Source organism: Crassostrea angulata, chromosome 7 (genome assembly GCF_025612915.1).
Source record: "Crassostrea angulata isolate pt1a10 chromosome 7, ASM2561291v2, whole genome shotgun sequence".
In the NCBI taxonomy this organism is placed as follows: domain Eukaryota; kingdom Metazoa; phylum Mollusca; class Bivalvia; order Ostreida; family Ostreidae; genus Magallana; species Magallana angulata.
Genome location: NC_069117.1, coordinates 17,037,362 through 17,051,839, shown reverse-complemented (window position 1 = coordinate 17,051,839; position 14,478 = coordinate 17,037,362). Strand labels below are relative to the sequence as shown.

General features: G+C 33.7%; 1 protein-coding gene across 3 annotated transcripts; it reads right to left on the bottom strand.

Moving 5' to 3' along the window:
• Nucleotides 1-1,694: 1,694 nt before the first annotated feature.
• On the bottom strand, nt 1,695-13,890 carry LOC128156081 (uncharacterized). 3 transcript variants are annotated; one of them, XM_052818074.1, is made up of 18 exons: nt 13,694-13,890; nt 11,612-11,824; nt 8,438-8,488; nt 8,279-8,337; nt 7,937-8,031; nt 6,918-6,986; nt 6,182-6,333; nt 5,678-5,818; nt 5,459-5,564; nt 5,084-5,345; nt 4,789-4,959; nt 4,513-4,647; nt 4,289-4,396; nt 4,034-4,187; nt 3,597-3,826; nt 3,340-3,420; nt 3,080-3,206; nt 1,695-2,901 (listed from the first exon to the last, which is right to left on the bottom strand). In XM_052818074.1, the coding sequence occupies exons 2-18, from the start codon at nt 11,790-11,792 to the stop codon at nt 2,696-2,698; spliced, it is 2,328 nt and encodes a 775-aa protein (XP_052674034.1). In that variant the 5' UTR covers nt 11,793-11,824; nt 13,694-13,890; the 3' UTR covers nt 1,695-2,695. The 3 variants fall into 3 exon arrangements, with proteins under 3 accessions (XP_052674034.1, XP_052674033.1, XP_052674035.1); XM_052818073.1 differs by lacking the exon at nt 13,694-13,890 and adding an exon at nt 12,467-13,669; XM_052818075.1 differs by lacking the exons at nt 11,612-11,824; nt 13,694-13,890 and adding an exon at nt 8,602-10,613.
• Between the last annotated feature and the right edge of the window lie 588 nt (nt 13,891-14,478).

Here is a 14,478-nt window from a genome sequence, read left to right as displayed (position 1 = left end):
GTAAGATTTACGTCCTACGTTGTAGTTCTGTGCGGAAAGTATTATACTCGAATTTAAATTGATTACACAGTATTTACGCTTTTATAAAATTTTTATACCATGATTGTTTGCTGATTCTCTAATAAATAATTTTCGGGTCGTTTTATTTTAGGGGGCTTGTTGTTGCGTTAAGCCACTCCCCCTTCCTCCGACCCCAAACGAACACGTTTTAAATTATACAGCGATGTACAATACAATAATTAATCATCGGTAACAGTAAAATAACCACACTTATAAATTAAATCAAAGGCCGGAACGGCCACAAAGGCGTCGAGCTGACATTTTTTTCTTTTATATAGAATGATACCAATAATTTGAATTTCTGTACTAATAGTCATATCAAATGATATTAGACTTAGAATAGAAAGTATTTGAATTATGTTTTCTGCTGCTTTAAAAACAAAAATTGGTATATTTTCTTATAAAATAGGTAGTGGTGCTTTTTTAATACAATAACTCATCATAATTGCAAAAATCGAAGAAATTTCAAAGTTCAAAAATAATTTGTTTCTTTCTGCTTCAAGCAGTCTTTGAACAACTTTCATAGGTTCATAATTTGAATACATTAACAGTGTGTCCCTAATTATAATAATAAAACATACATTTATTTATTTCAATTCCCGTTTGAAACAAGATTTCCTATGGTATGGTTGTTTACAAACAAATCCACAACATATGCTATCTATAAAGCTCGACCAAACTAACTGCATTATCGAGTTTACTTTTTGCAACGAAATTACTAGATACGTTTATCGCTTACATTTATTTTGGAGACCGAGCCCGATAACAAATAAATTTACATCTAAAATGTTATTTCTATCGGGCACAGTCTCCAATTAAAATGTAAGCGATAAACTAAAATAATAAATAGTGAATCTTTACACTTAGGCCTGATTGTATTCATCCGCCATTTCTTGATTAAGCAAATTTATTCTTATGCAATGAGTTGTCAATCACCAGGGAGGCAAAGTTGGGTTTTTTGTACACAATTTAGTTGAATAAATGGAAAAAAAAAATCTTGAAATACGTTTAATACTTTTAGGAACTTATTTCTTATGCGCATTTAAAAGGCGGTGCAGCGCGTGAATTTTTGGACGATTGCCAATCCAGACGATCGCTAGAAGGCTGCCGAGCATTAGCTCGACGCCTTAAAAAAGCGTCCAAGCTTCGGGATGTATTAAATAATTGATCTCTGTGGGTGATCAATATACCCCCCACACTCTTTGGGTTTGAAAAAAGCCACTGCGCCCTATAATCCAGTCCTTGGCTTTTGTTTGCAATTCCTTTTATTTTGCCTATACCATTACATTCTTGTGAAACGCAAATCTTTTGATTTTCGCGTGCACTTCCATTCATTCATTGAGATTGGGGTTTTTATAATTTTACTTTTCAAAAAAAAGTTAAAAAACATTTTTGTCGAATTTTGTAAATTTTGAAACTTTTAAAATTGTGAAAGTATTTTAGTTATAATGTACCTCTATCCTTGATAGGTATCCCATACCATCTTAATGATAATTACATTGTCAATATACTGGTACGTTTTCTTTATGCTTTATTCCATCTGAACTCTAGTATTCAGAATAGTTGTTGATTGCCAAATATTAACACAATTTATTGAATTTACAATATCAACAAGGAGACACCACAACTCTTGATTTTGTTTTTATATGCATTTACTTTTTTCTAATAAATTTACAAAAAGTTTCTATTCTAATCGTCTAATAGGTCTTAAAAAAAATAAATACTACAAAGTTCAGAGGACAGAGAAAAAGGAGGAAAAGTGGAACCACGAATGTGGAAGGAGGTATGACAAAGTGAAAGGATTTCCAAAGTTTTAACGTAACATAAATTCCAAATATAAAATACAATAGCACTTTCGTGTCAGAAAAAAAAAACAAATATAAAACAGATAAAAATATCTCAAAAAGTGTATTAAAAAGTACAACACAAAACTACAAGTAATTGGTTTACTTTTACATGTCTTGTCTTTTAATTGAACACAATTCAAGGAATATCTTCCTCATCAACTCATAAGTGCAATCTATTTGAAACACACTCCCATGTCTTGTTTACTATGTTATCCATACTAGTCATACTTAGTCTAAAAATCCAATCACTACATCCCATTCCATGTAATGTAAAATCCAATAAAATATATCACTGAGAATACAATGGTGGTTAAAAATAACACTGAGTATTGAAATGCTCTGAATAAACATAGTAGCTAAACATTAAGAACAAATGTTTACATACTGCTAATGGATAAAAACCTACAAATAGTACATGTACTGCAAGTCATCTGGACTAATAACTTGCTGTTTATTTGACTAGCTATGTTTGTAACATAGTTCCTATACACACAAGAATCTGTACTCCATAAATACTGAATCTAGGTCAATAAAGTAACGTAACAAGCTATATGCTGCAATCAACAAACACATACAATTTTTACAGCTACAGAGCAGCTACTACTGAACACAAAGTTTTATTTGATAGTACACTGACAGTGTATAATATCTTTAAAAGGCCATGACATCAAGGTTCTTACAAACTCAACTCAGACTTGAGTCTCCATTACAAATTCACATCAGATTAACTGTTTCGGATTAGAGTTGAAGCACTACTATTCAGTCGGTAGCCATTCATGGCTATGACTTCATATGATGACCGCGGACCCCGAGCAGTCACTGAGGCTGTAGTAGTCTGTGGTCGACGTCCCCCGAACGTTGTGTACCTTCTGTTCCAGCAGGGACTTCCATGTGTACTTCAACTCTGTTGTTGGGGCCCGGAAAAGCATCTTGTGGGTAATGGGTATTCCTTGAGGGGTTGTGTTGGAAGCATGGTGGATGACAAGTTCTGTGGCTGAAAGATAAATAAGATTATTTACATAAGCTATATCCAAGCCTTACAATGTCATTTGAACCTAAAGTACAAATTTTTACTATTTTAGTCACAAGTACCACTATAAATAAAGTAGAGCTGTAATGTTTTTGTTACTGATATTCTATCTTGTATGAACACTAAGGGAGACAATACATACTGTGATTTCTCTGTCCATCCACCTGTGTGATGTGCTTCAGGTACACAGGTTCATACATCACATGTAACTGGTCACTTCTGTCCTGTTCTGTTTGGACCAGGATGTCAGAGAACAGCAGTACAAACAGCTGTAAAGAGAGGGAAAACAATCAGCAACGTTTTCTATGCACACCAATTCACTACATTTTACAACTCATATCAGTGGAATACTAAGTAACACTTTACTGGTAATTTTCATATGAATTTTAAGAGAATTCTCACCTTCTTCCAAGTTGTTCCTTCCCATCTGAACATGTCCCCAGCATAGATCAGATGTCTGTCCTCAGTACAAAGCTGGAACTTCTGAAAATGTACAAAAGACTTCTTCATTAAAGACTACCTATCAAAAATCATTATATCTCATGGTATTGCTACTCTCATACACACTGATTCGTATAGTTTTGGTAATTACTAGTTTCAATAAAGTTTTGTGCCCTATCAAACTGTATAAGAAAATCTTAAAATCAGGTTTATCTTACCAACACTTTAGATGAGAACACCAGCCTATCCTGTATTCTGGCTACTTCTGAGTCGATGGACCGCACTGTATTCATGGAACAGGACGGGGCCAGGATGCCTTTCCCGGACACAGAGCCCGCCTCTGTCTTGGAGTGACCAGTGCTCCCTGTTGAGGAGGCCAGGGAGGAGATACTGGGAACTCTGTCCACGCAGCTGTAGTTTGAGATGTTCCCCACACACTCATTTAAACCTAAAACAGTAAATTAAACAGTTATTAAAAAATTTATAAGCACAGGGTATCTGATCATAATTAAAGACATGCATCAGCTTGGACTGAATTAATGAGAGGAACATGCATTTCCATGACTGCAAACACTTTGTACATTATGTGAAAATTTTGCTTAAAAACAATTAAAACATCCATTAATTCATCCCATATTCAATGAATGGTCCTTACTTTCTACAACTTGTTTGAGGCCTCTGAAGTCACTCTCTTCATTCGAGGTGTTCATGAAGATATCTTGTAGTACTTGGTAAAGTTCTCGAATGTGATGAACTGGTCTGGTTAAAAATGTGCTGATGGAGGGTTGCTGAGGCTCCAAAGGGGGTTCCTGTAAATAATTATAAAATTTCAATCAATGTTTTATTAATCATTCATATTTAGTTAAGGTAAGTTTGTCTATATATTTTGAAGATCTTATAAATAACTTACCCGAACAAATTTGACAAATTCTGTTGATCTTCGTAGATCAGATAGGAGGTCATTGGCCTCTCCCAATCCTTTTGAATACAAGTCATAGGCCTGGGAAAGCATATGTACCTACAAGAAACAGTTAAAAATTAAGTAAACTATCAATGGTGAAAAAGTTCTTAAAATATTTTCATGGTTTTTAACTGGTGAAAATATTATGCTTGGGAATTATTGGAGATAATTACCTTTGATTGATAGATCATTCCAATGGAGAAGTTGTGTCCTCCTTCACTGGATGTAAAAGATCCTTCAGTGTCCGAACAGAAGGAGGGCATGTTGTCATTGATCTGCTTGAGATGGTACTCAGAAATGGTAACCAACTGCAAATAATGAAAAAGAACTGATTAAACTTTGTGTAACAATTAATGTGCTTGCATTCCCCATCAAGTTATGTCTTTAAAGCATTTTTATGATAACTGGTAATGACTAAAATACATGTAGCAAAAGAATTTCAAAACTACCTTTTCAATGTTTTGGAAGAGTGTAAAATGTTGTCTTGGGTTTAAAATGCAATGACGAAGTGGTCTGGAGTAGCGCTGCATTCCAGCATGCATGACATCAATGAAATCCATCTCTATGCTCATCAACCTGTGGATGGCTTCTTGTTTCCTCTTCTCAGGAGTTGGCACAGTCTTTAAGAAAAAAATCAGTGTTATTAAATTTATCAAATTATCAGCAAGTTTTGTATGTACAAGTTATCAACCAGTATTGCGAGGATAAATTATCATATATGTCATTCTGTGATTAAACAAGCACCTGGTGTCCATTCAAGAAGAGAGGGAGTGGGGTGCTGGTGATGAGATGGCTGGGCAGGGAGAAGATGCCCTCATCCACGGATCCGTCAGTCCTGTGACTGTCATCAGAAAGCTCTCCCGAGTTGTTGTCATCCTGGCCTCGCCTCAGCTCCATCTGTTCTATGGAGGAGTTGGGAGGGAGCACCTGCTGCCATGATGCGGAGTCCAGGATCTCGTAAGCCTTGGAACGCTGGATGTCAATTGTCAAGGTTGGACCAGCACTCCTACAACACAAAGCAAAGACATATAAATAAAACCCTCAACTCTCAATTAAGCCAACTGGAGGAAAATACACTTTATATGTCTTAGTTTCTAAAAATTTAGACATTTGACTTACTTGACTAGCTTGGCTACACTTGCTGACTGGGATCGTGACACGTTCTGATTGTTGACTCTGATAATACAGTCTCCTGGACAAAGCCCAGCATGGTCTGCAGGGGACCCTGAAAAATAATCATAAAATGTAAGAATTTGACTTGTCTTTAAGATATTTCTTTATCTTAACAAAACAAAGCAAGTCTTTAGTATCTGTTGTTGTTGTTTATAAAAAGCATACCTCTATCAACTCGGCCAACTTTGACAGGACAGCTCTCTACCACAGAGAATCCATAACCATGCTCTCCCCTGTGTACTGTCACTGTGAGCGACTCCATTCCCCAAATGTCCTTGTTAATGGGGGGCACATTTTCTCTCTGATCTGCAATAAAAGAAGGATAATGAATATTTTAATTAACCTATGTTTTCATCACTTATTTTCTTCCGCATTATTATGTGTATCGGTAGTTGTATTAAAGGCAGGTTCTTGCAATAAATAGTCCATGTCATCAACAAGTATCAAATAAGATATAATCTTTTGCTACAATATTTTTACAGTCTTTTACTACAATGTATATCTTGCTGATTTAAACTTTTTGGTTCTATCTTATCAGTAATATCCCAGTAACTCTTAACTACAAATGCTTTTCATATAAAATCCCTCATGACAGAATAAATAATCTTAAATCTGGTTTCCTGTTAAACATTATTGAACAATAAAAGGAAGAGTTAAGAAGAGACTTACTTCTGACTTGCAGTTTGGGTTGGTTTTTACTGGACAACTTCAAGTGCTTCTTACGACCTACTTCCTCGGTCAGCAGATAGTACCATCCATCTGTGTCCTTCCTGGGGTTAATCAGGTGACGAATGCCAAAAGAGGTACATCCCAAAAACTCACTGGAATTAAATAACATCGTATGTACTGTTGTCCAACTTGGGTCCTATCATTTACAGTAATGAATTTGATCTGGTCTGATCAAGTCCAAGCTACATGCCAGAATGATTGAATTACCAACAACAGGGAATTTGTAATTTGCTTTTTTCCTCAAAATATAGAAATATCTTAACTATCTTAAGTAGAAGAAGCCCCCCACTTAATGATGGGTAATTATCAAATCAAGAACATAACACTATTGTTAGGTCAACCTGTAGATCACAAATCAATCAGTAATGGAAACCCCACTGAGTTAAAGTCTGGTTCTACTTATCAGTAAACAAACAACTATTTTAATGGGTAATTAGTTTGACTATAAACATCAAATTATTGTCTTTATTACAAAATGAAAATATTTACTACTAGAGTAATACAACTACTGAATTCAATTACTTTTACTTTATTTACTTAATAGATTAATCAAATATAATAAAATAAAAAAATATATAAACAGAAGATATATTTAAAAAAATGAATAAAAATATGTTTATCATACTGATTTTAAAAATATATATATTTTCATCAAATGAAAAATATCAATTTTTACCTGTTTCCAGATTCTTTGTTCCAAACAGAAATCAGCAGCCGTTTGTTGTTGTCTTCTTCTAGAAGCTCACTGCGGAAACATACATCCATATTTATATTCTCGTTTATCAACATCCTGTATTTTCAAACTTATCAATATTGATAATTCATGCATTCCAATAAAGAAATATAGTTTAACTTGTAGAGACAAGTCTTGATATCCTAACACATGCTGGGGATGAAACAATAAGACTTGACAGTGAGAACAGTGGGAGAAATCTGGGATTTATTGGTTGACAATAGCAGATTACAGCAGGGGGACTGCTAATAATTCAGGGGAGTGACAGATAAGAGACTACCATCCCAGGAAACATGGGGAGATCCTATAATCTTTTGTCTAGACCTGCTTAATTAAGGGAGTTTCCTGCATTCTTAGCAATGATCCTATTTTTCCTAAGAATTTATTTTTTTATTATATTGGCCTGCAGAAGTTTTGTTAATTTAGTTTCCACAGCTCCTGGTCAAGGATGCACAGTGGTTGCTATACACAGATGACACCTTCACAATAGTTGTCAGGAAAATTCTTGCAAATAGCAATTACACAATGACACTATGTAAGGGGAGAAGTGATATTATCTGAACAGTATCTTGACATGTCAGATAGAGGGGCACTTGCCACATGTTAGTTGGAACATATCTCCAGATCACATGTCTAAAAGGGCCCCCAAGGCATGAAAGATGCAGTCTAATTAACAAACCACCAAACAATTTCCAAATGAACAATGCTTGTTAGGCAAGACTGATCAAGTTATGGGAAAACAAAATTAAAAGTCACAAACTGAGAGTTTTGATTTAATAAGTGTCAAAAATTAATATTTTAAATGTTTTATTCAAATGTCAATTTAAGAGTGTTAGGTTTTAAAAACTAATTAATTAGAAGACTAAAAGGAATTACATTACTAACACTCCAATGTATTAAGTGAGATTTTAATTTGATAGTAAAAAAAATTTTCATATACACACATAAAATTGTATACTCACAAGGAGAATTTCTCATCAAAAAGTGGGTTATTGGATCCATTCACAACTTCTGTTCTGCATCTTGATTTTCTTGTTTCATCCGGCACTAGTGACATCTGGAGAAAAAAAACAACACAACATTAAATCACTAATTTCAAAATAAGTTGTCTATATCTAGAAAGGAATTTATAAAATACATGTAAAACTAAACACATTAAACTATTTTTTTATTTGTAGTTCAAAATGAATAGAGAGCTACTAACTGACAAATGAAACAACTTTTAAATAATAAATATGAAAAACCTAAAATAGATTCATCGAAATGCACTGAATTTAATTTTTATTTTTATAGTAAATATTTACCTTTACAATTGCATTACATAATGGTGAGAACTTTGAAGTTAGGTGTCTGGCTTGAATAACTAAAAAGAGACAAGATTTTAAATATTAGTTACTGTAATTCATATAATAATTCAAAATTTCAAAATGGGTGAATAGAATAGTTCAATATAACATTCTTACCATGAACTGTCAGTAATCCAAAATTCATATAAGCTGACAATCTTATTTGACCTGAAAGAGAACAAGAAATATTTATGATTCAGTCTGAAATAGCCTATTTTTCAACTCAAAATAGTAATAGATATTTTTTTTTCCTTAAGGAAAATTCATTTTTAGATTTATACCTCTGGTACCCATTATTTTCCGTTCGTAATTCCCACCAGAATCTAAGTGTTGAAACACCATGGTGAACAATTCAATATTCAATTCACAACAGTTTGTAAGGACACACAGATGTATTAAATTATTCCCAAATCCAATAAACCTCCACTTGAACACAAGAAATATGACAAATTCACATGCTACAGACAAAACCAGTCTGGTTGGTAATTTTGACACTATATCTAAAGGCACCCAGGAAAACAAGGCTGTGATTGGCTGGTTGTGGTCAATTTGGTGGTTAGACTCAATGTCTACAGAAGCAGGTGTGAAAGTTTACCTGGGTAACTGAATGGCTTCTAAGCAGACAGGGAACCCAAGCTGTGAAAAGTACAGTTTACTCTCCACACCATATTCCAAATTCATAGACCACTGAATAGAAGCTTATTTGGACTGAACAAACAAAACTGTATTGTAAAATATATCCAGGTCTAATCCTGATAAATATTCAAAAGTTGCAAAAACTTATAACTGATAGGAGACTGTCACTCATTTCTGATATATCATTACCTCTTGCTGTGCTGAGAAAAATCTTTCACTTTAATGTACCTGACCTTCAACATTACTTATTCCGAATGACCTGTTACATTCTATGTAAATAATGTAATGCTTTCTAACATTGATCAAAGGAGCAGGAGTAAAGAAGTTCATTATATAATGGACTATAATCTAAGAATAATGCATATACATTATATAAGAAATCACACATTAGGTTACAAACTAAACACTCAATATTACACAACCCTTGACTTTGAAGATGTTTGCTCATAGTCAATGATCTTCTAGGCTACTATCCCTTAAGGACAAGAAATTTGATACTCATTAAACATTCAACACTACAAATACCCACTCATCAGAAACACCATTCAAATCAAGAAAGGGAAACAATAGATCTTATATATCATTTTTTTTCAGACTTCTTAAGAAGTATATTAAAAACGAAACATATTTAATCTTTTTTCAAAATATCATTACTTTAAAAGCCGAACTGCAAATCATGAAAGCACATCTAACACCTGCTTATCTTTCTTTGCATTCAAGAAATTGAGAACCAGCATAGAATTTTTTTTATTGCTTGTGACAAAATAATTTTCCACCAAGATGATCACCTAATACTGACGGTGGACAATAAAAGGGTGTACTTCAAGATGACATACATCATATCAGATTAATGTTCACGGTCTGAAGCAGCAGGTGTAGAGCGGGGTGACCAATAAGATACAGGTAGAAATCTGTCACATTGCTGTGTATCACCTGCTGAAAGCACGCCTCACCACGTGCCAAAATGAATTTTAAAAATTCAAATGACAAGTTTAACACTATAATTTGTCATTCCCAAGTGAAGACACTTGATATTCAGAATACCATTAAGCTAATTCAATACTGTCCCGATTCAGGTTTAATGAAGTCTCTTCAAATCAATACAACCCCAAAAGGCAATACTAGTATCAAATTTTCAATGTCATAGTTCTTACAATTAGATTTGATTAATCTTGAAGATGGAAAAATGAATTTCCATAATATCTGTTGCTGGATTATTTAAACATAAACAACAATTAAGGACCAATATATTTCTTACCCAGTACTTGTCCTAGTGGATCCATCAACATCCTCTTTAAACTGCTGTATTTTTATCAGCATGTGTATATTGGTTACACTGGAACCACAGGGGGTCAGAACCACTCACCATGCGGCCAATTACACAGAAAATCTTTGGACATAAACGCAGGACCTTTTCACATTAATCTTTAGCAGCATGTGGAGCGCATCAACCCCAAACTGACTGAACCACTAACAGAAGGGCGAGAGTCTCCCATAGAGGGTGCCCTATGAGACCATCAATCCCCTATTCATCTGATTAAAACTTTCTTTTGTGGGAAAACAATTTTGCCTAACTAAAATGATTAATTAGGGAATTCAGTAAATCATGTGGCTCCAATAACAAGCCCATGAAAACCAACCGTAATTAACTAAGGAAAATATTCACTAAATTTCATTCTGTCTTTGGGTCATACACATTGTTTTCTTTAGATTACACTTGCTGGTATTTAAAGTCAACTCAATTTCTTATCCCTAAATAGATGATCTCTAATTATACAGGATCATGATTAAAAACTTCTAAAAATCTGCAAATTTTCTATTGCCTGTGAAACCAATTACAAGTAGTTGCAACCAAAAAAATTCAAACTTTAAAAGTTTGGACTACTATGTTTAGACTACATTAAGTGGTAGCCCTGTCGCAGACATCTTACAGATAACTGATTTCTATTGATCTATACAGCTATGGTATCTTCAGATATGAGAGCAAGTGATTCTCCAAACAATGACCTAACACAGGCCTTATCTAGAAGCACCTCAATCTGGGTAAGGGAGGAAATAAACCTGTGGTGATCTAGTCATTAGATGACATCACAATGGATCCTCCTACCCATGGACAATACCCTCCCTGTGAGAGCCTGGCAATAAACAGCCATGTGTCAATCAGAATGGTCATTACAAAGTTAAAGTTCCTTACAACCACCTTGGAAATTATCACACTGCTGGTGATGATGAAGTATCCATAAAAACGACATTAAAAGGTCATTCAAATTTAGGCAGGCCCTATCGATGGGGACAGTATTATGATGCCATGCCATTGCTAACTGATAAAAAAGAAAACTGAAACCATTTTTTGAAAGAAAATTCAAAACCAAGGGCACAAGCTACTAAAGGTCATTCATAAACTACTTCAAAAATGAATCTTCCTTTTCTGTCTTCAGAATTTGTATTTCAAACAGCCAAACATCAGAGAAAGGGGCGTCAGAATTCAACACGAATTAGACATACCTGTGGATTCAATCCACTTGTAAATGGAGGCATTCATCATTTACTATTCTTTTCAAGTATGAACTGATACAAAGTCAAAAGGATCAGACACAAGTTCTAAGACTTAAATAATCTTCTCCTTATACAAAAGAATAGTAGAAATATACTGACCTTCATTCTGTAGGACTTTGAGAGGTCGGGTTTTCTTGTCTTCAGAGGACATGACTGATGGCGGGGGAGCATGGTAACCCTTCAGTGGGAGGTTGGGATGATGAAGACCATCTGGTAGCACATTGCTGGACACTTTCAATCTCTTACATGGGCTCAAGATTTCTTCATAGATATGTTCCATTGCAGCAGTGTTAGCACGTTTTAAAAGATACTCTGGAAACAAAATTAATAGAGAATGTATAATACACTTTCCACATTCAGTGTAATAGTAATAAAGTAATGTAAAATTAAATGCTGCAGCGGTATTAAGCATACAGTACCAGTGCATTATGTACTTTTAGACCACATTTCAGTGTTGTTTGACTTAGTTTAGCGAGTACATGCATGACTATTAGCACCTCCTCAATCACTTTAATAACTTCTTACACAGATAGATGCCTCACAGTGTAAATTAGAACATAAAACTGAGATTAAAACATGTCCCTCTCTAACATGTGTTATGTCTAACTGGTAAGAGTCAAAAACATGGAAAATCTAGTTCTTCGTTTTTTTTATGATCCTGTACAAAGAGTATTAAGGGGCCATAAATTTGTTCATAACAGTTTACTTATGCAAAATACACTATAAATACACTAAAAGTAAAATATTGTCAACCAAATGTAATTGTTGCTTTACATGTAACATATACAGAATACACAGATAGTTAGGCATTGTAGCAATCATATTACCTTACCAACCCACTTTATCGTATAAATAAAAAATATTACCGTAGATAAATGAACATACTACCCACACTATATATATCAGTGCACACAAATAATTAAAAACAAAACTGAACAAACTTTTGACACTCACTTGAATAAAAATATGGGTCATCCTCAGCCTCACTATGAGGTGGTATGTCAAATTTTTCATATAAGTTGCTCATATCAACTTTTCAAACACTTAATTTAAGTCCAAGAGATATATTAGATAAACTTGTTCATTCCCAACACACAGGATAAAACTAAGGAAATGTCATAAACACAATTCAAGATTCCATTTCCTTCTCTGTAATCTAAATGTCCAGTGAAAATGAAGATAATCCTTTGAGCTTTCTACCACTTCCTTCCACTTACACTCTGGACATAATGATTTCTAGAAACAATGCACTCATGCAATGATATTGTCAAATAAAACAGTCTTGCTGCTTCACTGGATTTTTAGAGTTAAGAAATAACTTGATGACATTTTATGACCACAGGTTAAACACTCTAACAATATTTGTACTAATGGCATTAGGAGATAAGCATCATGAGATTTGATTTTTTAAATATTTGCTTAAAGTTTTAACTTCTGTTCATTAATGTTTTATTAAAGAATTAACAGAAGTACATAATCTCTTACCCTAATCTTATTTACATTTAGAATATCCAACTACAGAAGTTTTATTCATATAATTTATCCCATTCAATAAGATTAAAATATATAACTTTAACATTTATAGTTTCAGGCTATTTTGTTTATCTTTTAAATCTGGTCTGTCATTTGTAAAAACTGCAAAACTATCCAACAGTAATTAGTACAGGAACATAGCTACCAGTGTTATGTGTCAGGGGGACAAGACAGGTGTAAAGATAATCCCTGTATATTTCTCTGGTAGGCAAACCTTAAACATGTTAAACTACTGACAGCAGTAGGCATCAAAACTTAGAACGTTCATATTTGAGCTCTATGTCATCAAGCTAACGTGCACTTGTTTGATATTTAGATGAAGGCTTTACTTCTACAGAATGAATTAAAATAGAGTCTATAGAAAGCTGTGATCACACAACGCCAAACAAAATACAACATCACTACTCGAATAAATAATCTACATTACGATACAGTCATGATATTTAGCATGCACTTTGAGTGAACAAGAAATCAAGCTCGATAACATAATATATATCTTTTTTTTTTATCCGATTTACAAAATAAACAAACCCCGTTGCGTACCCCACGGCTAACATCTGCCACTTCTCTCGCGAAACAAAAGACGATTTAGTCTGCAAGATTTATATGAAATAGATATGCTTTTACATACTTATTGCAATTACTTACCAAAATGAACAGTTTACACATGCTGCCAAGGTAATATCACATAATAAAAGCAGAAGTCGACTTTAAAAACGGGTTTGTTTATGTTCTTTTCATCCTCTTCTGTGTTGAATCTCGTGCCTTTCCGTGACGTATATGAAAGCGCCACCTATCGGAATAGGCTATTAATACGGAGGATAAATCTAGACAACGTTCGATGAAATAAAAATTATTAGACAAACGGCAGATTTTTTACACTCTCCCATAAAAAATAAGAAAAAAAACTCTCCCGTTTTTATATAATAGATCCGTAGACATTTATAAAAAATTTATATAAAAAAACCCGAATCGATTAATGAAGTAACTAACTATTTTTTTTATTTCTTTATATTTATTTATTCTTATTTATTTCGTACTTTTGAAGTAACTTTTTTTCTTTATCTTATTTGAATTTACACAATTCGGAAAAATTCAACAATCATGTCCATTTAATTAAGCCAAATTAGGCAGACCCCCATGAAGCCCCCCCCCCCCCCCAAAAAAAAAAACAAAATAATAAAGTTAAGGAAAAAAAACAGAAGGAAAGAAGAAAGTCGATTAAACAATAATTGAAGCCAACACCACTGAAAATGAATAACAAAACAAATAACAAAACTAAAATAAATCGATGAACAAAATGAAAAAATAATTAAATTATGTAAATAAATAAAATACAAGACAACTCGTTCAAAACGATGAAAATTAAAATTATATAAAAACTATAACACACCTTTTTGTAAAAGACATTGTTGTTAGTTTGGTCGCTATAT

Bases quoted from the DNA above. Each gene is read 5' to 3' on its own strand.
- LOC128156081 (XM_052818073.1), bottom strand. From the start codon at position 12,539: ATGAGCAACTTATATGAAAAATTTGACATACCACCTCATAGTGAGGCT. The intron at 5,819-6,181 runs GTAAGTCTCTTC...CTTTTATTGCAG, and splicing joins ACCCAAACTGCAAGTCAGAA to ATCAGAGAGAAAATGTGCCC. The intron at 4,397-4,512 runs GTAATTATCTCC...TGTTTCTTGTAG, and splicing joins GAATGATCTATCAATCAAAG to GTACATATGCTTTCCCAGGC.